The 26925-nt window shown below is 54.6% G+C and overlaps 3 protein-coding genes across 5 annotated transcripts in view; all 3 read right to left on the reverse strand.

The window, feature by feature from the left end:
* Nucleotides 1–1463: 1463 nt before the first annotated feature.
* MLKL (mixed lineage kinase domain like pseudokinase) lies at nucleotides 1464–6328 on the reverse strand. Of its 2 annotated transcripts, XM_079316227.1 has the most exons (10): nucleotides 5734–6325; nucleotides 5432–5545; nucleotides 5155–5329; nucleotides 4955–5052; nucleotides 4706–4841; nucleotides 4042–4126; nucleotides 3534–3682; nucleotides 3290–3339; nucleotides 2670–2810; nucleotides 1464–1589 (listed from the first exon to the last, which is right to left on the reverse strand). In XM_079316227.1, exons 1-10 carry the CDS (start codon nucleotides 6188–6190, stop codon nucleotides 1537–1539), a joined length of 1458 nt encoding a protein of 485 aa, XP_079172353.1. In that variant the 5' UTR covers nucleotides 6191–6325; the 3' UTR covers nucleotides 1464–1536. The 2 variants fall into 2 exon arrangements, with proteins under 2 accessions (XP_079172353.1, XP_079172352.1); XM_079316226.1 differs by lacking the exon at nucleotides 1464–1589 and having other exon boundaries at nucleotides 1621–2810; nucleotides 5734–6328.
* A 1479-nt stretch (nucleotides 6329–7807) lies between these two features.
* On the reverse strand, nucleotides 7808–19546 carry FA2H (fatty acid 2-hydroxylase). Its single transcript, XM_079316327.1, has 7 exons — nucleotides 19184–19546; nucleotides 13453–13548; nucleotides 11639–11781; nucleotides 11426–11532; nucleotides 10066–10238; nucleotides 9334–9586; nucleotides 7808–8695 (listed from the first exon to the last, which is right to left on the reverse strand). Exons 1-7 carry the CDS (start codon nucleotides 19535–19537, stop codon nucleotides 8616–8618), a joined length of 1206 nt encoding a protein of 401 aa, XP_079172453.1. The 5' UTR covers nucleotides 19538–19546; the 3' UTR covers nucleotides 7808–8615.
* A 4005-nt stretch (nucleotides 19547–23551) lies between these two features.
* Nucleotides 23552–26925, reverse strand: part of WDR59 (WD repeat domain 59) — a 48155-nt gene continuing 44781 nt past the window's right edge. For both annotated transcript variants that reach the window (XM_079316164.1, XM_079316165.1), the window contains exon 26: nucleotides 23552–25216. In XM_079316164.1, coding sequence (XP_079172290.1) covers nucleotides 24981–25216 — 236 coding nt within the window. In that variant the 3' untranslated portion in view covers nucleotides 23552–24980. The remainder of the gene's footprint in view (nucleotides 25217–26925) is intronic.

The following is a 26925-nucleotide window of genomic DNA, read 5'->3' on the forward strand; positions in this document are numbered from 1 at the left end:
CGCCGCCCCTCGCTCACCTTAGCCGGGCCCAGCCGCCCGCTCGAGCGCCGCGCCGCCCCGCCCCCGCCGCCCTATTGGCTGGCTGCGACCTCCCCACCCGCTGCCATTGGGCGAGTCGGAGCCACTTCCGCCTGCTCATTGGCCAGTCGCTATGTCCGTCTGCTTAACGCAACTAGGGATGTCAGGAGCGAGAGGCAGGGCAGCAGGGAGTGCTCTGATTGGTCAAAGCACCGCAGTGAGGGTCGGCTGATTGGGCAACGAGGCCTATGACGGCATAGGAGGCGGGGCAAGAGCAGGGCAGCGAGTTTTCATTGGCGGAGACGCCGCGGGGCTAAAAGAGCGGGAAGGCAAGTTCATTCAAACGGGGGGAGGCGGGAGGGGCGCTGCCATGGCGGCGGGGTGAGAGGAATGTCGCATTTGTCTTTACAAACAAGCTGTAGATCTGCTGGTAGATAAAGTTGGCACTGAGACATAAAAGAAACAATGGGAGGCATTGTACTGATTGATGAATGGGAAAAGAGATTTGCCTTTACAAACTGTAGGTTTGCTGGCAAACGAAATTGGATATCGGGAGATGAAACAAGCAACGGAAGGAAAACTATGAATTCTATAAGAATCAAAAATTAAAAGGAAGGGTTATACATTAGAGGGGAATCTCAGGTGTCAGGCGTTCCGGGAAGTCTGTGCCTCTCAAGTACCTCTGCCAGTGAGGAAAGAGAGAGGGAAAAGTGGCCGGGAAAATAAGATAAAAACGGAGGCTGCGTCCTCCAAAAATTTGAGAGACCCCAGGGAAATTCCCCTTGGCCTCTCCCTTTATTCGAATACAGCAAAAGGGACTCCTCTGTCTCCTTTTTGGACATAAAGCTGCGGTGCTTGTGGATTAATTTTCCCAGCAGAGTGTATCCGGGCCCGGCGCCGCGGGGAAGCACAGAGTGAGTCAGCTTGGGAGGGCGCAGTGAGGCACCTGGTCCCCTCCCGGCTCAAGCGCCATCCTCATCGAGCACGTTTCACAGGATTGCATCCAGATGTTTCTGGAATATCGCCAGTGAGGAAAGCTCCACACCCTCTCTGGGCAGCCTTCCAGTGTATGATCACACACTGAGTAAAGAAGTTATTCCTCATATTCAAGTGTAATTTCTACATATCATTTTCTGCCCCTTGGCTCTTGTCCTATTGCTGGGCACCACCCAGCAGAGCCTGGTTCATCCTCTGAAATGTCTCTTCAAATAGAGACAGACACTGATGGGGTCCCCTCTCAGCTGTCTCTCCTCGAGGCTGAGCAGGATCAACTCCCTCAGTGTTTCCTTGTAAAAGCAGCCATGTTCCATCCCTCTGGTCCCTCCAGGCTTTTGACAGCCTCTCCTCCAGTCACTTCGCTGCCTCCAAGGCCACCCAGGCCCGGCCCTTGGTGAGGCGAAGGTGTCACACACAGAAACAAACACAGGAGTGTTGAACCATCAGGCTCTGTGAGGGTCAAGAGGGGCGAGTGGCACCCTGGGCTTGCTGCCTCTGGTCACCCAGCCCCGTTTTCCACAGTTAACTTCCTTGGTTTCTGCTTTTCTCCAGTTCAGCCAGCGAGTCCACAATCTCTGCAAAACACAAGGATGGCATTAATCAGAGGATTTGCTGTAGGCTCTTTTGTATTTTTTTAACAGATGAGAACATGGCTTTCCCTTACTGATAATGACTGGGGACACAGAGACACTGTCCTTGGGCCAGCACAATGGGCAGAGATTAGCAGGAGACAGCCTTGAGCAGACAGCACAGCCCAAACAGAAGTAGCCACGATTATGGAAACACCCTTGTGAACAGCTGCAATAATCTCTCCTTCCAGCTCAGCACCACACTGTGGTAGGTGTTGGATTAGGGTTATATTGCAGTAATAAAGCCATCCTGTTTCCTCAATGTGACTTTGCCAACATCTCTGATGATATTTTGGCGTTTTCCCTTCAGCCAGGGCAATTCCCTGTGCCTGAGTCTGTGGAAGGAGGTGCTGGGGGGAAATGGAAGCACACAAATGTATCACTCAGGGGCTTCTTGGGAACATTTCCCACATCTCTTTGAGCTGGTGCCGTAGGATGGAGGGGATGAGATTGAAGGAAGTTTTCTTCCCTTAGACAAGGGAAGAGTATGACCTCTGTGACTTCAAACACATCAGAAACGTTGCTCTATAATTTCCTGATATTGATGTTGTATATCCTGATGGAGACCAGTCACTCCTCTGATCAGACACAAAACAGCTTCAGAGAGAGTGAAAACTTCCCTGTCATAGATTGCCAAAGACTGCAATTTACTGCTCAAAGCCCAAGACAGGAAATGTTCCTGCAGAGTGTTGTGGCTGCTCCAGCTTATGGGATCTGCAGAACCGAGTGGGAATTAACTCACAGACCCCTACTTCCAGTTCAATACTTGTCTGAGAGAAAAAGCTACTTTTATGTGACACCAAATAAACAAACAGACCGATGATTATTGTTGTGGCGTGAGTAAATAAATATTAATGAGTGAGGTCTGGAACTGGGGGACTTGTTAGCATAAAAAGGGAAGGTCAAGGCAGGATCCCAAAACAAAAGCCAGGCAAATTCATAGGGGAACGAGGGGGCAAACTGCCTGCTGAAGCAGCTGATTGAAGGGGGCAAAGGGCCCGTGGAACAGGTGGTCAGGGCACTTACCCTCGGCAGAAGGGCGCTGGGAAGGGTCAAAGGCCCGGCACTGCTCAATGACTTTCCTCAGGTCTTCAGGACAATCTTCCCCCAGAGGGTCCCAGTAATGGTGATTGCAGATTTTCTCCACGATCTCCTCAGGAGAGCAGCCTGGGCAACAAGTGCAAGCAGGAGTGTCAGGATGGAACTCTGCTGCCACAGGAGGGTGCTGGGGAGGAAACCCAGCACGAAGCTGTGCCAAGAGCCTGCCTGCAGCCCTTGGCAAGGAGAAGCCAGCAGGCAAATGACCCAAACTCCTTCTGCAATGAATCCCACTGTATTTGGCATGACACTGTTTGGCTCCAGTAGAGCAAGATGTGTTTACGCTTAAATGCACAGAAACATCCAATAGAAACAAAAAATTATTTGCATGTTTGTGGTTTAAGCAGATTGCTTTACTATAAGCTATAGTTCACTATATTGGAGTTTCAGGAGAAGTTATGAAGATGTCATGCAGAGTCAGGCACACCAGGCACTGCCACTGGCACCCATGGGATGCTCAGGGAAGGAGCAGGGAGCATCCAGTGCCAGGCAGGACCCACACAGTGCAGCAAGGCTTTTACACAGGGAGCCACCTGCTTCTGTCTCACCTTCAAACGGGATTTTGGAGGTTGCAATCTCTGCCAGAACGATCCCAAAGCTGGAAGGAGACAAGCAAGAGTCTCAGTATTCATTCCACCATGTATTCCTGCCTTCTGATGGAGAGGACTGTTGGGCTATGCCAACTGGAAGCACCTGCTGTGCGTCCGATTAAATCTGGCCTCCTTCCCCAGCTCAGCAGCTCTGCCAGACACCTGCCTGCTCACAGGCATCTCCTGGGAGGGACAGACACACCTGTATATTTCACAGGGCCTCTTGTAAGGGTAGTTGATGTCTTTCAGGTTCTCTGGAGCAATGTAAGCCAACATAGAGATTCGTTTCCAGTCCTTCTTGGCTTTTCTCTTGATGGATGATTCTGTTTCACACAGCTCAAATCCTGACAGCTGATTGAGAGAATGAGAGAGAAAAGGAGAAGTAGAAACAGAGCCAGATGCCCTGGGCAGCAAAAGCTGCTGTGCAGCTGTGTGTGCTGCCCAGCACAGCTCTCTTCCTGCAAGCAGAACCAGAGGTGAAGGCAGGTGAAGGGCCCCAGCTTCAGCTCATCCCAGGCTGGATGCTTTAGGAATGCTCACTTTGCTGATGATAAGACCAAGATAGGGCAGTTTAAGTGCCTAAAGTAATAGGGGAGATGCCACTACCCCATTTTATAATGGACCATCACAATTCCCTACAGTGTTGGTGGAGAGAAACATCCACAAAACCATTTAAAACTCCCAAAAGCATCTCCAAGTGTGGTGCTTACCTTCACACAGTAATCCCCAGCCACCAGGAACTTGCTACTGCAGATGCAACCATGGAGTCGGGACTTCTCCCCTGTCTGGTGCAACCTGCAGATGGATGGAACCAAAAGTAACACATAATGATGATGATGATGATGATGATGATGATGATGATGATGATGATGATGATGATGGACCAACCCATCCCCACCTTGGAGCTCCCTCCTGCCCTGAAGGGAATGCCTGACATGCATCCAGAGAAGCCAGCAGCTCTCTGCCTCTCTTGGTGGAACAACCTGCCCAGCCAACCTTTCCAGCAGATGCTGGAGGAGCTGCTGTGGGCAAAGTGACAAGTCTTGTGGATGAACAGGACTTGTAAGGAGAGCTGGCAGTGCTGTAAGGTACTCTCAAATCTGCCCTGTGGATCTAGGGAAGGGGATTTCCCCCTTCCAGTCCTTTGCAGGCTTGAAGCCAGATGTAGGGGACAGTGACCAGGGTAGATGGGAGCTACTGCATCCAAATCCTCTACCCACCCCTTCACCAGCCTTCCATCCCAGCATTCCAAGGTGGGGTCACTGGGAATCTGTGTCTAACAGAATACCACGGCTTACTGTGAGATAGCAGGAAGCTGCACTCAGCTTTTGGATCATCAGCTGGAGTGATTCACTGATTCATCCAGGTGCTCACCTGTAAAGGCCTCTGGCAGCTCCCAGGGCCATCCGAATGCGGATATCCCAGGAAAGATGCTGCTGCTTGTTCAGCACATCCCTCAGCGTCCCATGCTTGCAGTACTCCATCACGATGGAGAAGCAGGGGCTCCCATCTGCAAGACAGAATCATCCTGCTTTGTGCCACCTCTTGGGAGGGGACCACAACGAGGCAAGTGCCACCAGCTAGCACTGGGGGAAAATGGTGACATTAATGTGACACCCTCACCCTTCTCCTCAATGCAGATCCCGTACATGCGCAGGATGTTTGGAGACTCAAACTTCTTCAGGGTCTGAATCTCCTTCTCAAAGATGTCTCTCACCTTGCTGTGGAAATGGACAGCATGGTGAGACCCCTGGAACAAGGCATGGCATAGTGCTGTGCCACCCTCCTGGGGCCACACTTGTTCCCCCCCCAGGACAACTCACGCTGGGTCAGTGGTCAGTGGCCTCTTGAAGGTTTTGATGGCCACAGGATACTTGAGGTACTCGCCCTCATAAAGGTCGTAGCTCTCTGTGTCCTGCAGGTGCCTGTGGAAAGTGAGGAGGTCTCGCTTGATCTCAGTGATGTCTTCTCTTTTATCAACCTTGACCTTCTTCAAGCCTGCTCCCACAGTGTGCCAGAAGGGAACAAGGAATACATTAGGCAGGGCTTGGGGGGAAAGGACACAGTGCACAGGGGGCAGGTGGTGTGACAGTAACTTACGCTCCATCTCACGAATGACTTGGTTCAGCTCGCTTTGCATCCAGTCCACCTTGCTCTCCATACACTCCCTGTCAATGTAGATCTCCTCAACCACATCGTTGGGGTCCTCAGTACCTAGGGAGAGAACCAGGCAGAGGTTGGGCCACTGGATGAACAACCATGACTGTGTAGTTTGGTTTTTTTCTAGTTTGAACATCCCTTTGGCTCTTTATGGCCATGGCCATCAAGCCAGAGCTAGGCAGCAGCTGGAGAGAGGGGCCACCACCAGCCACAGGGAAAGAGGGTTTGCTAAATGCACTCACTTGCAATCACCTGGTCCAAGAAAGCTCTGTCATCCCTCAGGTCCTCAGCATCCTGCCTGCGACATGTCTTTGACTGGAAAGCTTCCAGGAAAGCCTGTTTCTGCTCTGCCTGCAGCAGGAGAGAGAGCCCCTGGGCAATGTCCTCCAGGCTCTCGTTCACCCAGACAAACTCCTCACCAGTACTTCGGGCTCGCAGAAACTTCTGTATCCAGCTGGTCTGGCTGTATTTCATCACCAGTTTCTGGGCTTCCCCCAGTGCCTGAAGCAGCTTTTTCATCAGTTCCTCTTCCTGGTGGGAGATGTGCTGTCGTGGCTGAGCCCTAAGGATCCTCACAGGCTCCAGCAGAATCTGGATGCGCTCCACGAGGCGCTGGCACTGGTGCCTACAGCACTTCACCTGCTCCAGTTGGGCATAGATGGCCTGGGCCACAGAGAAGACCCTCTCCACGATGTTCATGCTTGCAGCAAAGGGCTTGGCCACTGGAGATGTGGGCTGGCAGTGTCTGGTGCAGGTAAGCCTCAGGTGCTGCTCAGAGATCAGCTGGATGCAGCTCTTCCACACCTCTCACCCTAAGGAACAGGCTGATATGGCCACATCCTCCCACAGCCCCTCACATCCACAGCTGCTCTGCTTTCCCTGCTTTGCCTGGCACTGCAGCTTCTCGTGCAGGCTGGAGCAGGCACACACTGAGACATCAGTAGCAGCAGTACTGGAACATCTTTCTTGGCATTAGCAAGAGATGTTTTGGCTTGATTTATATACATTAATTTAGAGTGAACCATCCCAGAGAGCTTCCACCTAGAGGAGCAGGGACATCAGTGACCCAAGGAGCATCCCCTGGGCAGCATTCCTGGCTTTGGCCCCACATCACCCTGGGTTCCTGCCTGCAGACCCTGTAGTTTTGGCTGTAAAGATCTATTTACATTTCTACCCAATGTCTCTCTCTGTGGTCACCCATCTAATAAAGCCTTGCACATCTTCACATCCCCAGCATCCTCAGCTTCTCCCCATTTTCTCTGTTCTGCCCACTTAAGATTTTAAATCAAGCTCTTTCTATGCACTCAGCATCCCCACAAGGATGGTGCCTGCTCCCCAGCAAGGACAGAAACCCGCCCCTGTTGCAGGGAAATTAGCAGCAGCCCCTCTGATGCAGCCAGCGCTAAGGGAGAGGTACCAGGTTCAATCAGTTGGAGATGGAAACGCACCAAAATGCAGCTGCAGCCCCTCTCCCGTCCTCTCCAGGCTCTGTCCAAGGAAGGTCTCGTCGCTTGCCCGGAGAAGCCCCGCGTTCCCTGGCGCTCCCCGCCTGCTGCTCGGCGGCGGGGGCAGCGCAGGGCGCGGGTTTAAAGGGTGTCACAGCGGAAGGGACGTTGTGCAACGCAGCTTCCCACGCCAGCACGGCTCCCAGTTCCCAGAAAGCTACCTGGGGCATTCCCAAGGGCTGTATGCCCTTCTGCCGCCTTTTGCCTCATGGAAGAAGGACTTGCCCACAGGAAGTGCGGTAGGAAAAAGGGGATGGGGAAGCTGTGCCTCCCTGTATTGATGCTTCTGCTATTTTGAGCACCACAACCCATTCTGCTGTGCTGGCAGCTGTGGGAAGGTTTGCCCAGGGCACTGGAACACTCGTAGCAAGGGCTGTGTGCCCTGCTGAACTTCCTGCATGTGCAGTGAGACTGTGCAGAGCACAGCCCTGTCCTCTCCCCATCCCTGAGCCCCCAGCACCAAAGGAGGCAGGCTGTGGCAGGCTGGAAACAGGGCTTGACCTCTGCTGGGAGAGCAGGAAGTTTTGCAGATGGCTTCGTCAGAGGGCCAGGCTGATTTTGGGAAGTTGTGGGGTGCATGTGATGCTGTTGCCCAACTTCAGAGAAGTGAGTGGCAGAGCCACTCTGCTTACCCAGAGCCCCAGAGTTACACAGATCTGCTGAGAATATCCCCTGCAATTCTCCTATCTCACCGTGGCTCATGAGGGGAGCCAGGAATGGTGGCTCCAAGGGCCATCAGCACCTGGAAAGGGACACACAAAGAGTGGGACAACAGCTTTGTAAGCAGCTCTGGGGGATACATTTGCCAGACCCTTTCTAGAAAGTTTTATTTTTCAAAATATACAGTTTATTTACAATTGTAGTGTCTACAGTTTTACATATAAATTTATTTCAAACCTTTAAATATCTGCAGTAAACATTAGGGAAAAAATAATAAAAAATAAAATCACAGGATCAGCAAAAAAGGCATCTCATAGTAATTTTTTTCATTGGAGTTTGAGTTTCAAGTAGCCAATGTCTATGAAAACCATGAACTTGATAAATCTGGCAGAGAGATATGGGTGCACTGGTTAGAAAAAGGCACAATCCAGAGCTGTGGAACCGCCCCAAAAGGGCTGCAGGCCAAGAAAACCCTGTGCTGAGATCAGGCCAGGAGAAGGACCCAGGTCAGGGAATCCCCCTGGCATGAGTTAGGCAATAGGGGTAACTGCAGGGAGCTGATGCCCTGGGGACAGGACACCTCAGGAGAGACAGGGACTCTGGCAAGGTGCCAGGGCAGAGGAGGGAGGGCAGCATCAGGCATTTCATCTTTCAGGCAGCACATCTGCCCGTGCATCCATAGCCTGGAGCAGGAGGGCAGCGAGGTAGGGGCAGGAGTCCACCAGGGAACCCCACAGCCTCCTCCTCCCCTTTCCTCAGCATCCTCAGCCCCCCATCCCCCTGCCAGGGCCACAGCTGGACCACAGCACTCCACAGGGATGCTCCCCTTTGGAGTCACTGCTGTGGCACAGCCCCCAGGAAGGGGGCAGGGACCAGCTGGCCTCGCTGGGGGCTGGGGAGGGACACCAGCCCCAGTGCAGAGGGTATGGAGCCAGCAGCTGAGCACTGGGCTGGGGCTGTCAGTCCTCTTTCTTGAAGCTCTCCTCTGGGATGAGTGTCCGGAAAGGATAATCCCAGAAGCGTGTGCTGATGCCAAAACCTGTGGGCAGGGAAGAGAGAGTTCAGCCCACGTCACCACCATCATCCAGGTGTTGCAAGGGCTCTGTGTTAACTGCAGAGGGAGGTGTCCACACTTTGGGAAGGGAGGAAGGCAAGTGAGGACAAGGAGGAAGAGCAGAGGGAGCAGTAGCTGGCAGGGCCATGCCAATAAGCCCCATGGATGATAGCTTATCTGAATGGGGCGTTTTCTCCTAGGAAACTGGGCAAAGGGCAGGCTGAGTAAGCACTGGGCTAGGGAAAGTGTGAGGTGGATCTGGGGAAGCCCAGGGCCTCACCCTACAGCTGTCAACGCCTCCCAGCAAGAAGAGATGCTGCCCTGGGCAGGGATAAGCACCCACATCCCAGCACCGTGGGGGTTTGGGCTCTGCCCTGGCACTCCAGGCAGCACTGATGCACACCAGTGAGGCAGGCTGCTGCTCTCAGCCCTGCACTGCTCTGACTCCCCACCCTCTACCTGGGAGCCAGGAAATACTCTCTGTGGGCTGAATACACCCCTTCCCCAGCAGTGCAGTGCTTGGCTTTCCTCATCCCAAATCCCAAACATTTTGGAGCAATCAGCTGCACACATGCAGGCAGACCGGACCTTTGCCAGCCCGCGCACGGGGAACACGGTGCTACCTGATTTTTGGTGCTCAAAGTGGTGCTTGACGTGGTAAGCCTTGAGGCCATACAGGTAGGAGCCCTTCCTGGGAGAGCCGTAGTGGAGGTAATAGTGCATCATGTCGTAGATGACGTAGCCGCAGAGCCCCCCGACGAACACGGAGAGCCCCAGCACCTCGGGCAGCAGCAGCCGCAGCACGCCGTAGAAGAAGCCGATCACCAGCGAGGCCGGCACGGGAGGGAAGACCAGGCGGGAGCTGTCGAAGGGAGACTGGAAGCAGAGAGGATGGTGGGACAGGCAGCTCCTAGCTCACCCTACCTCCCCCAGCACATCCCTGCCAAGCATCCGGGGAACCCGTCTGGGAGAAGACAACACCAAAAACCCTCCCCGGAGTCGTACCCGGTGGTGAGAGCAGCCCCCCGTGTGTGCCAAGGTGCCCAGGCAGGTAGTGGCTTTATCTAGCAGGTGCACAGGACCATTTCCTCCAGCCAAGCTAGAGGGAGCCTATGGCTCTTTTGGTCTTCCCCCTTGCCCAACCACACAGCTCAAAAATTTAACTCCAGTTCCTCCAGGGCCATTTTGCAGCTGGTATTGGGTAAGTGCCTCGCTTGGGATGCCACCAGTCCCACTGAACAGGCACCAACAGGCTCTGCCTGGGCAAAGGCCACGCAGTTACAGGCTCCAGTGGGGCAAAGGCCACCATTCCCACAGCCCAGCAGGTGCCAGCAGAGGCGGGAGCTGCGACTCACCTTGTGATGCTGCCCATGCAGCAAGAAATGCAGGGTGATGAGATAGTAATTACTGGCAGGTGGCTTCATGTGGAAGACAAAGCGATGGATGAGGTACTCTAGCAGGGACCACAGGATCATTCCAATGAGGAAGATGAAAGGGAAGTAGTATTTGTGGACGGGGATGGAGTATTCTACACAAGGAGACGTGCAGCGGTCAGCAGGGCAGGTGATGACCGGGTGCTTTTATCCAACATTATCCTCCCACTGGTATCAGGGTGATGCTCAGCTCTCCCTCCCACCTCTCACCCAACTCCTGCCCTGAGCTTCTCTAGGAAGCTAACTGCCCAAGCACTGCTCTAAACCACATTTTCCTTTGATTCCCATTAATTTGCAGAAACAGTCAGCTTCTTGCTGTCTCAGAAAGCCAGCGAGGGGAGCTCCCTACATTCCAGATGCAAATGGGGGCTTGGACGTGTACTTTAGGGACTGTGTCATCAGTACAAATCTGCTTCACCCACCAGAACAAGGCAGGAGGGACCTTAGTTGCACATGCAGAACTCGTAACAGTAAAACAGTGCTGTTGGTGTTGGTGTTGATTTTTTTGGGGAAAAAGAATAGATTTGTTGGGCACTTTCCCCCGCAGAACATTTTTCAGCCACCTCCTTCTTTCAGGGCTGGCTGCCAGCACTGTGTCCTTCCTAGCAAAATTTGGATTCCCCCAAAACCTGCTTATTTTTAGGAAAAAAACCCCACAAAACTTGCTACAAGGAGCAGGGGGTGCCTGTGCAGCAAGCGCTCCCCACCACACAGCCGGGCACAGCTGGCACTGCGTGGCACCTTACAAAAAAAATAGGGAACCCAGAATAAAAGAAAAAAAAAAATACACAACAAAGAAGGCAGCCTGCCCTGGCCAGGCTTGTTATTGCCGGGGGAGCAGGGAGCAGACAGTGGGGGATTCAGGGGCAGGCGCTCCGGGCGAACAAGCGCCGCACTGTGCGCGCCGGCGGCGTCAGAGCCGCGTTTGTTCAGCCAGCCCGGGTGGGCGGCTCTGGAACACACCCCAGCACCCAGGGCTCGGCAGGGAGGGAGGGCAGAGGAGAGAGCAGAGCACAGTCCAGGTCAGCTGTGCCTCTGCTGATCTCTGGGGGACCAAGGTGACAGGAGGGGATGGAGGTGCAAGCACAGGTGGCTCCATGCAGGGACATGCTGGTGGCCACGAAGGAGAGGTGCTGATCTGCTGCTCCAGCGTGTGGCTTTGTGGGGAGCACGTACAGAAGGAGGATGAGGAAGGGATGCAGGTCTCAGCCCACCCAGGGCTGTCCTGCCCCTGGACCCAGAGTCAGGAATGGAAGCCCAAAGGCTTTGCTGCTGCTCGTACCTGTGGTGAAGGAGGAGAAGAGCCTGGTGTTGCCCTGAGCAAGGGAGGTGTAGCTGACCCAGCTGAGATAGAGCACCACGGGCGTCCATACCATGAACACCACGTACCTGTGGGGTAGGAGAACATGTCAGAGGAAGTGTCCTGCTGGTTGCTGAGCCACCCCCCCTCCCTGGGCAGGCACCATCCAGGGCACAGTGCAGACCCCGAGCTCACCATGCTGTCTTGGAGAGGAACTCAAAGAAATCCGAGTGGAAGAGGCGGATGGGCCGATCCACAGGCTGGTGCACCCACTCGTCATACTTCTCCCCTAAGTAGCCCACCTGCCACAGCAAGGGCTTCTGCCAGTCTACCAGGTCCTGAGGGAGCAGACAGTGGTTGCAGTGCTGTGGAACCCACAAACCAACCCAGTACCAGGCACAAAGCTGAGCTGCTGCTGCAGGATTTTGGGCTGCAAACCCCTTCCCATGCCCCAAGAGCAGTTGTTTCTGGTTCCAAGGTGCCCTTAGCTGCCCACAAGCACCAGCACAGGGCAGACAAGGGGCCAAACACACACCAGCCCTATCTGCCCACAAAGAAGGGACTTAGCTCACCCCTGTGCCACCAGGTACCTGCCAGCAGATCACGGTGAAGGTGGATGTACCCAGACCTGGCCCCTGATAACTGAGGCTCTTTGCCACTTAAGCTCCAAGATTAGATAGTGAGCAGTGATATTCCCCAACAGAACACCTCTGGTGGCACATGGATCCCATTGCCATGGCACTGCCCCAGCCAAGGACATTTCTCCTTGTGCAGAGGACACATTGGGAGGCCACAGCTTTTGGGCACCCCAGTGAGGAGCAAAGTGGGAAGGGATGGGGAGCAAGGATACAGGATGGGAACACAGATTCCAGCACTGCTGCTGTGCTTGGCTGAACTCAGGTGCAAGAGTAAAAAGGGACCTGTGCAGGTACACATGTTGGCATGGCACAAAATCAAGGAGGCACAACCAGCAGCACCACTTCTGCCACTGCTCAGCATCCCTGGACACAGTTTCTGCTGGCCTGGCCAGACAAGATGGATTCTTGGTTCTAGCCCTGTGCCAGAACTGAAACCCCAGGCCTGTCAGTTCTCCTTGGGCTGCCTGTGCCACACAGCACAGGCACAGCAATCTGGCACCTGGGGTTGTGCTGCCAGTGGTGGGGATGGCTCAATTTGGGGCATCTCAGGGCAAGGAGCCAGGGTGGCTGTAGGAATTTTGGGAGTTCTGCTGCAGACAGGGATGAACACAATCACATGGGAGGGGAAACCACCCCAGCTGGTGTATGGGATGGGAACAGAGCCATTCTCCACTGGGAAGGTAGGGGGAAAGTTAAAGCAAAAAGATCAGTTTGAAATGGCACATCCTCTTTTAAAGGTGTTCAGTGATAAAATATGAATCTGGAGAGTTAAAAATGTCCTCCTGCTCTAAAAAAATCCCAGCTTTCTACAAGATAAAAGCATGCTCACCAACCAGCTGGGACCATGCAAGATGGGGTGATGGTGCTATGGAGGGCAGGGACAGCCAAAGGCACCTTTGGGACAAATCCCCACTGTTGTGTCATGCTTAGAAAGGAGCTGGCAGAGCAGGAAGACCCTGCACACACAGGGATTGCCCTGTCCAGGCTGGGGAATCCCTTATTGCTCATTACAAGGCAAGGGAAAAAATAAAATAAATAAAGTAATAAAATAAATAAAGCCAGAAAGAAATAAAAGCAAGCAAGGTGTGGCTTGGCAGCATTTCCCTCTGCAAGGGCACAGCTGCTGTCAGAGAAAGGCATCTCTCCCTTGCTGCTGCAATGGGAGCCTCCCAGCGTGGCCACACCTGTGCAATAAAGCATGAGCAATGCCATCCACACCAGGAGAAAGGGCAGAAGTGGCTGGATCAGTCTGGCTGCCTCACGCCATCCCTCCCATCCAAGAGGCCACAGAAATACAGGACTCAAGCAGGGAAGAAGGAATCTGGTGTTTCCCAGCAGCACTCTGGCTAACAGAAACTCCAGAGCTCTTACCTTCTCCACATCCACTGTTCTGTAGCAGAGATCTGTCTGCTCTGAGGTCTGGGCTGCAGCAACCACCTCCTTCTCCTCCACTGCCTCAGAGAGGCTCTGAAAAGAGAAGGAAAACCCTGTGGTGAAGCACCAGTGGTGGATTCAGCTCGGGATGGTGATGGCTGTAGCACTCAGGGTACAGCCAGAGTGAGCCCCTGCATGCTAAAAACATATGGGGGAAATTCTGGTGGATTTAAGTCAGTTAGTTCCTGCAGAACAGGTTTCCCAAGGGAAGCAGCTGCCAGTGAGCTGCACTGCCCTTCGGACTGTGCTCTGAGCATCGTGGGCTTGGGGCTCCTTGGAAACCTCCTGAAGAGCCCCAAGAGTGTTTGGAATGCCCTGCCCATGGCCAGGACAGCACAGGTGCTTCAGGGTGGCAGTGCAGAAACCCTGGGCCCTGGGGCAGCATTTTCCCCTGCAAATGGGCAGTGCCATGGCAGAGGTCACCTTGCCACTGCCAGTAAAGTGAGGGACATTGCTGGGTTACTGCTCCCTCCTCCCACCCCACTGATCTCCAACAAAAGCCCAGCTTGGCTTTTTGGCTGCTCAAAAAGCTGGGCTGGCAGACTTGGGAAGTGTGGTACAGCTGGTGCCACCACCCTGGCTGTGAGCACAAGAAAAAGCACAGAAGGAGGGACCTTGTCCAGGGAAAAAGTCAAAGTGTCCTTCACAAGGTGACACCGGGCTGGGTGCCTTTGCCACAGGCTATGGAATATTAGGTTGTGGAATATTTGGTTGTAGCTCAGGAGAGCACATTGATGGGGATGCCCTGGTACAGTGGTGGTGGATGAAGACCCAGCTGCAGTCCCACTGCCAGGGCAGGCTGAGAAACAGGAGAAACCTGCCTTGTCTGATGCTTGGCAGCAAACCCTTTGGCACCTGCCAGCGCCAGCCTCCTTCCTGCAGCTGTGCCAGCTCCGCGCCGGCCGTGCCGCTGGTGGGGGGCTTGCTGAGGCTGCAGCGTGCCCATGCAAACCCCAAGGCAGCCGTGCCCCCCGGCAGCAGGGCTGGCTCCCCGTGCAGGACGTGCCAAACATGCCTTTTCTCCCTCCTTGCCACCCTGGGTTACCCATTAACCCGGAGCAGGGTACGGCATGGCCCGGCAGCCGCGGCACGGCCGTGCCCAACGCGGCTTCCAGCTCTGTGCCTTCAGACAGGAAGGATTTTCTCCCAGCTCCTCAATGGATGCTCTCCTCACTGCTCCCAGAGGGATGCACTGCCACCCTATTGATGGACATACTGCAGGAGGGCAGGGATGCAGGCAAACCAGTGTCACCTTGGCAGGATGTCAGGACTTATCTCTGTGCCTTGTTGGGGACACCAAGGCAGGGCTCAGGCTCTGTTTGCTGAAAGAGGCACTCCTTGCAAGCTCTGCTCCCACCTCATTTCCCAGCCTAGCTGGATTTCAAGCCTCATTCTGCTGGTAAAGTATGTGCATTACCCAGTTCTGAGGCAGCCCCTTGCTGGAATCCCACTGGCATCAATTTTACTGCAGGCAAAGCACCAGTATGTACCATGGACCACCACACATCTCTGTGAGGATTCCACTGCTATTTTCCACACTGCATGCTCTGTCCTTCAGCCAGACATTCCAAAACCTTAGGGCAGGTGAGATGTTTAAAATCCAGCAAAGCATGATGGATTTATGGTTTTGCCTCTGTCCTGCAGGTGCTTTGGAAGAAAATTTGGCTTTAAGAGAGTGAAACGGCTTATCCATGCCCTGAGAAATGGGCTGGTGCTCTCCACGTTCACACTTGCACCACAACCTAGCCAGCAGGAGGAAGGATGCTTAAGAAAGCTGGGATGACGCAATGCCCGGCACCTCTCCTCCCTTTTCCGAAATGTTCACACACCTCCAGTTCCCCTGCCCATGGATGCCTGAGCACCATGTCATGGCTGGAGGCTTCCTGGTCCTCTCAGGTCAGGAGATGGACTGTGGGACTCACATTCCACCCCACCACTAGCACCTGGGCTGGGTGACATCAGTGAGATGCCATTGCCCTCTGTACTATGACAGCTCCCTCCCAGCTCCTGAATCATCTCCTGCCCCTCCTCCTCCTCAGCTGAGGAGCAGGAGGAAGGCTCTCCTCTTGCTCACCCTGGGGCTGGCACTGAAAGGACCAGGAGCCATGTCGCAACCGGGATGCAAACCACACTGGCATGTCCCGACTGGCTCCCCAAAGGGTGGCCTGTTCCTGCCTGCCCCAAGCACGCAGGGCCCTGCTGGGATCAAGCCCCATGGGACCCAAACCAGTGCTGGGGCTTCTGCCCATTCTCCCCCAAAGAGGTGGGTAGGAAGGAGGCTAAAGGGCTGTGCTGAGCTGGGCTCTGCTGTAACCTGTGGGTGGTGAAGATGCATCTGAGCTGTCCCCAGGCAAACAAGTCCTGCCAGGGAAAATGAACAAGGGGTCTGATGTAAGGAAGGGAAAGTCAACGCCTACAAGGCACTGGGACTGTCAGTGAGCAGCAGAGCCAGCACGGTGCTGCTGGGACACAACGGGGCCAAACAGCCAGGGCACAGCGTGATCCAGGGACTGGGGGAGCCAGCATCCACCTGGGAGCATCCACTGCCCTGCTGGGTCACACTGGGAGCTCAGCACTGGGCCTGCACCAGCTGGAGAGCACTGGCTGTGCCCCCCAGTGCAGTCCTGCAGCAGGGCTTGGGGCATTAAAAGAACAAAATCTGGTTGTGATGTGAGCAGATACAGACAGAGGGGTGGTCCAGCACAGGGTTCCATATTCTTGGGACACAGGCAGAGAAGCTGGAAACCTCCCCCTGGTGCAGCCAGCTGCTCTGCTGAAAGTCTGGACCCAGGGGTATTTTCCACCCATTTGCCCAGTGAACCAAACCCCAGAGGAGTCCTACCATATCTCTGCACTGCTCAGAGCCCCCAGCTTCACTGAGGCTCAGTTTGCTGGTGTCCACATGGGACAAGCTCTTTTGGCAGTGCAAGTGCAGGCATGTAGAATGAGGACACCCAGGAGGTGCAGAGAGCCCAGGCAAGGCTCTTGCTTGTGGGGGCACCATCCAGCACCACGGACTGTGGCCTCTGGCTGGCAGAGCCCCACGAGGCTGTGTCAGCCCATTAAACACTGGGCGCAGCAGGACTATTAAAAGGAGGTGATTTTAACTCCTAATCACAGTAGCAATATAAAAAGGCAGTTCTTGCTACATCACCCCCAAAGAGGTGCACCAGCTGTCCTGCCTACGTCCAAGTGTGCTCAGGCTGGGATGCAAAGCCAGGGTGAGCCTGACATGCAGCAATATAGGCAAGGGGAAGAGGAGGACACTAAACCTGAGAAGAATGGAGGATTTATTGTGACTCACAGCCACATCATGCACTCCAAAGAGGCTGTGATGAAAGTCTCTCATTGCTCAAACTGGAAGGGTAATTAGATGATCCAGTTCCCTTCTAGCAAGACTGTTAAAATTCACTGTCTAGTTTAGGTAATTATTGATACTCACTTTGAACTCCCCTATATGTCTTGCTTGCATAGATAAAATGTTTAGGGATTAATTGTCCTTAGCCAAAAGGACAGATGCAGAAAAACAATCTGTGGCAGAAGGAGAGAGCCACAGGAAGGGGCATGGAGAGGCCAGAGGGACGAAGGCTAGATCTTATCTTCTTTATCTCTCCTTCATTAATACATTTTTTCCCCTTTCCAAACTTTCCTGGAAATTCCTGGGGGAAGCAGGACAGGGTGCTGGGTGCCTGTGGGACCACAGCATTCTGAGTCCTTCACCACAAGGATGATGCAGCCCTGGGACATCCAACAGGTGAGAAGAGGCACTGGCAAAGCTGTGGAGATGTGGAATCAGATTGGGGGGATGTAACACTTCCTTCAAAGAGCTGTTTGGGCTACATCTGCCCCAAAGCACCCAAAGCATGAACCGAGCACCACCAAGGCATTGCCTCTCCCCGGAGAGGATTTGTGTGGGGTGGGGAGTAGGGCAGAGCAGGTCACACATCAGTGCATGCTGGACACGGCCTCACCAGGCAGCTCTAATCCCTCCCCGATGTGTCACCGCCTGGGATGGTTTCTCTGGCAGCAGGCAGTGTCTGATCTGCGCCCGGCGTTATCACGCCATGTATTTGCATTGGGATGGTGGCAGCTCCCCCCGGCGCGGAACCCGTCCGGCCGGTACCTTCCTTCGCCCCAGCCCGCCGGGCTCGGCACGCCTGCGAGGAGGCGGCGGCTCCGGGTGTCCCAACAGAGGAGGTGCCACCGCCAGGACCCGTCCGGGGAAAAGGCAGCATTGCACCGAGCTGAAACAAAGCCCCGTCTGTGGCGCTGGGGCCAGGCTGCGCCCTGGGGAGGACACCCAGCGAGAGCAAACAACGAGCCCCAGGGACCGGGCGGTCACCGACCCCGCGGGATGTGCGAGGGGGAAGGGGGCTGGGCTGGCCCCGCTGCTCAGCATCCTGCCCACGGTGTGCTGGCCATTGGTGAGGGCTGTGAATTGGGGAAGAGTGCCCAGAGCCACCAGGAGGCTGCAGAACTTCCCCAGGAAACTTTCCCTTCTGCCTGGACAGCACGGGACTAGCACCGTGGGGACAGAGTTGTGTCGTGAACACCCGTGCCACACACCAGGCAGTCAGGGAGGAGAGGCAGGCTCAGCAAACCCCAGTGCCCAGCACCTTAGTCCCTGGCTGAGTGATGACAGAGCCAGGAAGAGTGTCCTGCCCCATTGTCCACCCTGTGCCATGCAGTTCTGCTAAAACTGACACTGAGCTCTGTCTCCTGCACCCCTCCAAAGACCCAAACACCTCCATGCCACATTGGCACCCCAGATCCACCCATCAGCCCTGCTTCCCAATAGGGCCAGGGTGGCATGTGGCCGTGGAATGGAACTCTGTAGGTACTTTGCACTTGGAACCCTCTGGGCCTCAGTGTCCCCTGCACCTCAGGCCCCACAGAACTCCTGGGAGCCAGGAGGCACATGGGACCTTGGCACCCTGCACACCTCAGGTACCACCCATGCAAGATCCCAGGAGCCTCAAACACCCTCTGTCCCCTTCACCCCTCATGCCCTGTAGATCCCAGACCCTACAGAGCCTGATCCTATGGGCCCTGTCCTGCTCAGACCCAACACACATCATGTCCCATACAGCTCAGACTGAGATCTGGGTGTACTAAACACCTTATATGCCACATGCACCCAGAAACATCCTGCCATGTACACCCCAAAGCCTATCCAGGCTCTCTATGTCCTGAACAGCTTGGACACCTGGACTTGGAGTGCCCTACAGACCCTGTATGGCTCAGACCCTGCACAGTTTGGATCCGGAGTGCCCTACACAGCTTAGACTCCACGCACTCTGGATTTCAGATGCTCTATAAACCCAGCACCCTATTAAAACTCGATCCAGTACTCAGGAGGCCCTATAATCTCTGTACATCCCAGTCCCAGGACGTGGAGGGCCCTATAGAAACGCTGTATAGCTGGCCCTGGGATCTGGGGTGCCTTGTTCCCTGTACATGCCAGATCAGGACCTGGGACACCCTGTACAGACCCTGCACATCCTGCGGTAGCACCTGCGTCACCCTATAGCCTCTCTATCTGCCAGTTCCGAACCTGGGGCACCCCATAACCCTTATTCATCCTGCACCTGAGGCACCCCACAGAGACTGCATACACCGCCGGGTTCCCCTAGAGCCCGTGCCCAGCCCGGTCCCGGTTCGGCGGTACCTGCTCCAAGTCCCCCACGTAGTACTGCTCCAGCCAGCGGCGGGCGTTCGCCGAGTGCCGGTGCGGCGGCCCGTCCAGCGCCGCGCTCACGTCGGTGCCGGCGCGGCGGCGCAGCAGCTGCTCCCCGCCCGGGTGCAGCCGCACGAAGCCGCTCAGGTCGTAGAGGCGGCGGCGGCAGGAGACCAGGCAGGCGCCCTGCGCGCAGCGCGCCCGCACCTCGGCGGCGCTGAAGGACCGCGGCCCCGCCGTGGCCATGGCCCCGCCGCCGGTCCCCGTCCCGCTCCCCGTCCGAGTCCCGTCCCGTCCCGTCCCGTCCCGCCTCGGCTCTGCCCGCACCTGCTCATCTGCATACATGCATATGGAGCGGCCCCGCCCCGGCCCGCCCCGCCGCCGCGCATTGGGGCACCGGGCACGGGTGGGGCACGGCGGGGCGGGGAGCTCCGCCCCTCCGCAGGTACCCGGGAGAGTGGGGATGGGGCACCCACGGGGAAAAGGGGGCACGGGGCACCCACAGCGCGAATGGCATCCCCAGGGGAGGGGAGTGTGCTCCCCTAGGGGCACATAGATACGGTCAGAGTAGGGGAATAGGGGTCTGGGAAACCTTGGGTGGGTTATGGGGGGCACTGAGGTACCCCCGAGTGGAACTGGAGTATGGGCATCCCTGGGGTGTGAGGCTGGGAGGGCATCCTGGGGTGGTACCTGGGGGTATAGGGTATCCCTGGGAGAATCACCTTCCCAAGTTATCAATCCCCCTCCAAGGTGCTCGGTGGCCAAGGCAGGGGACACCCCAGACCTGGCTCAGAGTGCCCCAGGAGAGCAGGGTCCTTTCTGGGGTCACCCAGAGGCCAACCCACCCCAGTGTCACTTGCTGCCAGGCACCACGTCCCCTTCCCAGCTGTTTGAAGACATATTTCTGTACTTAATTAAATTTGCAATTAGCCAGGGGGGAAGGAGGCAGCCCCAAAGACCTCGAAGAACCACAGCTAAATAATTAACAAAGAATGCCAAGAAAGGAGTTTCCTATGCATTTTTCAGAGGGAAGATTTCCCTCTGAAGTGAATGGGGGCTGTTTTGGGGTGACACCCTCGACCACAGGGGCTGGCCACGTGCCAGAAAATCTGGTGTTGCCGGCCACACCGGGCTGCAATCAGTGATTAAGGTGGGGTTTGCCATCCCAGGAATGGGGACCCCTCCAGCCCCACCTGTAAGGCTGGGTCAGCACACCAGCTCAGCCCCCTGGCTTTGGGGTGCTGTGGGGCGCTGGCCAGGCGTTCACTGAGGCCTTTAATCAAGGTGGATGCAAAACCTGCTGTGGCGGTCAGCATTGGCTCCACCTTCCCACCAGCTCCTGGCAGGGCTCTGCCACCTGCTCGGGAAAAAGTCCTTTTTTGGGTGAACAGATTGATTCTGCACCCTGATAGGAGCAGAAGGATTAAGGGAATGCTCCTGGCTGGGGCTGCAGCAGGGCACCTGGGGTGCACTGGGAGTCCCTTGGGGTAGAGGACAAAAACATTTGTTGGGGGTTGGGAGGGCCAGAGGAATCCTGAGAGGTTGCTAAGAGACCCCAAACAGGGTTCTGGAGTAGGATACTCTCCCAAGGGAGTTCCTCAATGGCCAAGGTAGTCCTGGTTGTTGTGGATGAGCTCAATCTTGCACAGCCCCCTGGGGAATTAGGATGGCTTCTGGATGGACATTGAGGATTTTTTAATGAGCATGAGGGCAAGGTGCTGGGCAGAGGCAGATCTGAATGAGCTGAGGCTCTCAGCCAGAGGCCACTGCACTTAATCCCAAACCAGGGACCCCAGACCCCAAGCATGCACATGCAATGGCCACTATCCCTTTGTGGGGTGCTGGAGGAGATGGAGGGGACATGTGCCTGTGACCCCACCATGCAGTCCCCACCAGCTGCTCTCGCCTGTGTACCCAGCCCTACCTTGGGTTTTGGGGCCACAAACTGCCAAGGGCCACCCTTTGTAATCACAGCTTATGGCAGAGGTGGCTCTTTGCCAGCCCACAAAGCTGCCAGGTGACCTGCGGGTCCCTGCTGCCATGCTCTCCCAAGCACATGGAGAACTGTGGTCAAATGTGCCAGACAGGCGCTTGTGAGCTGACATTTCATCTGCCCATGTTGCCTGCTGGGTGCTGTGGTGGGGCTCTGTCCTCCTGTGCAAGGCACAAGGGTGTCCCCACAGTGGGTGAGCCGATCCCCAGCTCTGCTGTGAGAAGGGGGACTGTCACCTGCAGAGCAGGAATGCACTGAGCACGGGTGGCACAGCAGACACCAGCATAACAGCACCAAACTGGCAGCAGAGGGCTGTGCCAATGCCCTGTCCCTGCTGCTGTCCCCATCCCTGTCCCTGCACCGTGCCAGCCCCAGGACAAGCAGGATCAGGAAGTGTAGCTGGTTTGCTGATGAGCCTGGCTGAAATGAGAGCAGCCAAGTGGCTTTGGCTCATCAGTTCCTGAACTGGTTTCCCCACCAGACAGACGGACAGACGCTGGGGCTGGCACACAGGAGACAGCAGGAATGTGCTGCTGGGCTTGGAGCAGAATTAGGCCCTGCAGTGCTGGAGGGGCTGATACTGGGATAATGGAGCTGTGGCCGCCAAGGAGGAGGAGACCAATACAGACTCTGCTTGGTATTGCATTCATGGGGAAAGGTTTTGCCTCTCTGCTAAACACTTCTTGTTTCTCTGCCAAACATGATCATCAGGGATTAAACTTCCTTCTCTGCACATGGAAAGCCTCAGTGGGGATAGGGAAGACACACCACACTTGTTACACCCTCAGTAGGAAAACAAATAGGATTTAAAATGCTGACAGTGGCCTTCAGGGCACTGCGTGGGTTGTCGTGGGAGCTCTCTCCCTCTTCCAGCCCTGTCCTTGGGAAAGTTAATGGATACACAGGTAACAGCCCTTGGGATGCACTTGGCAGGGAGCTGAAGCAAGTTTTGGCAAGCAGCTGCTCAGGGTCGGACCTAAGGTCTTCCTCCCTCGGCATCCTCCTCTGCACCAGCCTGGGAAGGGTGCCAAAGCAGGTGTGGGGGGCGTGGGCATCTCTCAGAGTGCTGCTGGCTCTCTGGCTGGAGGTGGCCTGGGATGAGCTCCTCTCCTTGGCCGTGTCCAGTCACTCCTGCAGCCCTGGCAAACCCGTGGCACCAGTGATGCCCTGAGGGAAATGGTTTGACACCCCTCCCACGCAGTGTGCAGAGAGCATTCCTGCCTGGCACAGTGGCCAGTTTAATCCAATGTCCCCTTGCTCCAGCAGAAACCATGGATTGGACATCCCCAGCCCTGCAGCACGACTGGCCACACTCCTGAGCACCGTGCATCAGCTGAAGGCTCTATCCAATTCACCTGGTCTGACCAGGGCAGCATTCCCAGAGAGGGTCTGGTGCATCTCTGGCCCAGACCCTGCCTGAGCAATCCCTGCCTCCACTCCCTTCTCTAAAGCCTGCAAGTCAGAGCGAGATTTGGCCACACTGGGCAACTTTTTGCACTTTATCAAGTTATTCTGAAGAGCAGGCCAGTGTGGGGACAGGCAGCACAGAAGGGGCTGGTGTGGGGCACCACCATTTCTGACCATTTACTGCTGCACTGCGCAGCAGGTGGGAATAAGCTGTTGGTGTTTCCTTGCGAAAGTCACTTCTGCATGGAGCAGGGCTGCTCCCAAAGGCACCACCAGACATGCTGCAGGGTGTGAGAGAAATGCCGGCAGCATCCGGGAAGAAATTCCACCTACCTGTGCAGGGCAGCACACACAGCCACGGCAAGGGCTCTTCCGCCCTCCTCTGCAGTGCCGGCCGCGCTCCGCCTCAGGGGCACTCACATACTGCAGAGATGGACCGTAATGGACTGTAATAACACACTAAGCACCACGATTTGTCGGTCCGTCACCTTTAAATAACAAATCTCCTTTCCCTTCCAAGCTGCAGGAGCACTCGAGCATGTTAATGCAAACCCTTGCAGGCGGAGCGGCTGTCGCAGGGAGGCGGAGGGCGGGACGCGGCTCTGTCCCTGCGGCCGCCCGGCGCCGGGCAGCGCCCCGAGCACCCTGTTATCCCGGGACAGACGCTGCCCAGGGCCTCCCCGAACTGCAGGATGTGGCCGCGGGTTTGCCGGCGGCTCAGACGCCGCCCGGCTTCGCTTTCCCAAGAGGAGCCTCACAACCGCGGGCAGTTCCCATTCTGTCCCCTGGCTGGTGCGGCAGGTGTCAGCACATTGTCCCAGCAGCCCCTCAGCTACTGTGGGGCTCTGCCACCACCCAACCCCGCTCCGGGGTGCAGGGAGAGGGCCGTGGGTGCAACACCCACCACCCATTGGGAGGAAGAGCCATCAGACCAACACCACATTCTATCAGAACAGCACTTAAAAAAAATAATTTTAATGTTTTAATTGTTTAAGATACATCATCTGTTTATTCCACAGCAGGATCCCACAGCCTGAGCTAGCACAGGGGTTAGGAAGGGGCATGGCACGTGGCCCCACTCAGCAGGCAAGCGTGGCAGAAGGGATCAGTGCTGGTACAAGTGGGGGTAGCTCCAGCTGGCTCATCCCTGACCACACATTCACCCAAACCCAAGCTCAGGCTGAAGCAGCCCTGGAGAGGCACAGGCTGCACGTTCCAGGTGTGCACACACTGCCCAGCAGTGTCCCGAGCTGGGAGTGCCCTGCAGGCACAGCCCCAAACATGCAGATCCATCAGTACATTCTCCACTTGGTGCTCCACAGTAAGAAAAGTCATAAACCTTTTGCCTCCGTAAATCCCACCATTCTTCCAAACCCCTTTTTCTCTAGAACCTGCTGCCTCTCTGTTCATCACTCCAGCAGCAGCAGATCTCAAATTACCTATAATTCTCCCCATAATGCTTAGAGACAACTGCCAAAGGAGCTGTATGGAGTAAGTGTCCTCTTTGTGTTTTCTCAATGAGGAAGCAAAGGCTTTCCAAAACACCACATCTATGGAAAGACACTGTGGATCTCAAACTCAAAAGGCAGATGCCTTTCCCAGTCACCAGGAAGTGTCACCAACAAGACAAGTTAAAGTGCATTTTATCACCCAGTCAGAGCAGGAGATCGAGATACCTTAAAGCCTAACAGTACTAAAAGTTCTGGAAGCAATTAATCTCAGTGACCCTGGGTGCCTGCCTGGGCTTTTCACAGGTACTAACTAGTGAGCAGAAATCTATTTAAGAAGCAATCCTGAAAAATGCTATTTCTTTCTCTTGCTTTGTGGGGAAATCCAAACGATGTAAACAGCCATTCAAAACAAGGACCCTACTGTTTCAGGAGAAACTCTCAGCACAGTTCCATGGACTATTTCCTCTTCAAGCACCATTTACAACTCACCGTTAGAGCTCACGGTTGCTTGAGAATTATTTCTGCTTTAATTGTGTAAAACAATTGTTTTGCTTAATTTGAGCCCATGTAAGGAGGCACCTGGAAAAGACTCTACATTGCTGAAGTAAGTTTGGCTCTGCCTGGTGGGCCCTTTCCAGGGGAGCTTTCAAATACCACTTAATCCCAAACTAACCAATATTCACACACCCTTCTGCAGGAGAGAGCAATTTTTCTGGTCTGGTATCCATCGCCAGCAATGGACACAGGGAATTTGCTCAAATTGGTCTGAAAGCAACCTGGGAAGCATAGGAGTAATGGAAGCACTTGTAAACATCACCACAGCACATTACCAGGACGTCCTGCTTCAGCTCCTTGCTGATCTCTTCCAGCAGAGCTGACTCAATGGCTTGGGAATTAAATACTCAATCAGTTGCAGGCTGACTCACTGTCCCACTGCTCAGAAGGTGCTCTCGAGCAGGCAGTGGCACCCACAGCCCGTGGGACAGACCTCCTGGGTGCGAAACCACTCCATCATGTGGCTGGTGTGGCCCCCGTGTCCACAGGTGAGGCAGAAGTTGGAGGAGCCGCGCACGGCCACGTGGCAGATGGCGCACTGGAAGGTGAAGCCCTTGCAGACGGCGCACTGGGTGCCGCGCACCTCGCTGCGGCAGTGGCTGCAGTACACGCCAAACTCTGCCAGGAAACACAGGCACAGCGGGGTGGTTACTGCTGGGGAATATGGACAAAGCAGCCCTGCACACAGCCCCCCAAACTGCCCCAGAGCTCTGCCAGGATGGGAGAGAGGATGGTGTTTTCAGCTTGGTTTGTTCTCCGTATGTGATTAAAGAAACGGGCAACCGGAGCATTGAGGCACTGACTGTTCCAATAATTCCCCTCATGGCTACAGCTGTCTACTGGAAGCATGGGCTGGCTTTCAAGCTTTGGGGACACTGATGAATGAAGGCCTCCTGCTGGTCTTATCCACCTCTTGCCACTAGGAAGTGTCACTAAGCAAGCAAGAATAGCCTCCATTTCTCATCAGAGTCCAACTGATGCCTCCTGTATGACTGTCAGCCATGGAGGGGCAAAGGCAGTGGGTTAAGTCAGCTGTTTTCACTCCAGTTACTCCCCAGAAGTTGTCTTGAGTGACAAGGACAGTCTACTGGCATTCTCTGGCATCCTTCACCTATTTTTCTCCCCCCAGTCAAGCACATCTGTTCCCAGAGGTCTGTGAAGAAGACAATTTGGCAGCCATCCTTAAGCGGGGCATCTATGCCGCTGAAAGTATTTTGGGAGAAAAGTTCTCTTTCCTATTTGCTGGCTAGCTCACCTAGTTAGAGATCTTGCAATTTTAACATAAGGACACTTTAGGCCAGGATCAGAGATACAGACAGGCCATCTCAGAGGGAATAAAGGACACTCCTCAGCACAAAGCTGAGCATTGCTGGCATAGCAGTATGTGAATTTTCCAGCTTTCTTGAAGAGATGCTACAGTCTACAAAGCCCTTGAACCAACACCCGCAAGCCTCACTTCCAGCTAGAACTGTGAAGAAGTCAAACCCATTCTAACCTCTGTCAGAGGTAAAATGCCACACTTGCAGTGACATTTCAGTAACCAATGTAGCAGGATGCTCTGCCTAAGCAGGAGTAAAACAGCTTGGATTTTTCCTTACTTGAAAGCTATCAGTGATGGGGGGCCTGCTAAGCAGGGGGGCCCTGCTGTTCTTAGTACTGAAGAATAGTGAAACCAGTTTGATCACACTACTCCAAATTAGACCCATCACACAGATAGATATGGCAAATGCTTCCTCACCAAGGCTGGCAGCAACAGTGATGTGAAAGCCGTGGTAGCGAAGGGAGAGGCAGATGTTTAAAGAAGAAACCAAAGAGCTGATAGCATCTTACTCAAAAAAACCCCACGTTCTGTTGAGCAGGCAGGACAACATTTTATCTAAAATCGTGTGACTGACAGTCAATCTCTTCATACCATAAAGACCAGTTCCAATTTTAAATGGTGAAAAATTTTAACACACCTCCCTTAGGTGTGTGTGAAGATCCTTACCTTGGGTGGGGACACCCCTCAAGGTCACTCCTCAAAGCTGAATGAGATTTGCCCATGGTCTTTGCTACGGGCGGACATCAGTGTCTACCTGATAATTATTAAGCCAGCTTTGATATTATTTATTTTATTTAATAACCAATGTACTGTATTACTAGTTTTACTATTTTATACTGTGTGGTAAATAATTCTGATTAAAGCCTTTTTAGTCTAATGATTATCATGATATTCATCAATTTAAATAAACCCTTCATATTTTATTCATATTAAATAATTGGTTTGCCATCATTAGTGCTGTGGAACCATTTGTACCAAGGTTCAATTATACCTATATAACAATTTT

This window comes from Erithacus rubecula (genome assembly GCF_903797595.1).
Source record: "Erithacus rubecula genome assembly, chromosome: 12".
Classification (NCBI taxonomy): Eukaryota; Metazoa; Chordata; class Aves; order Passeriformes; family Muscicapidae; genus Erithacus; species Erithacus rubecula.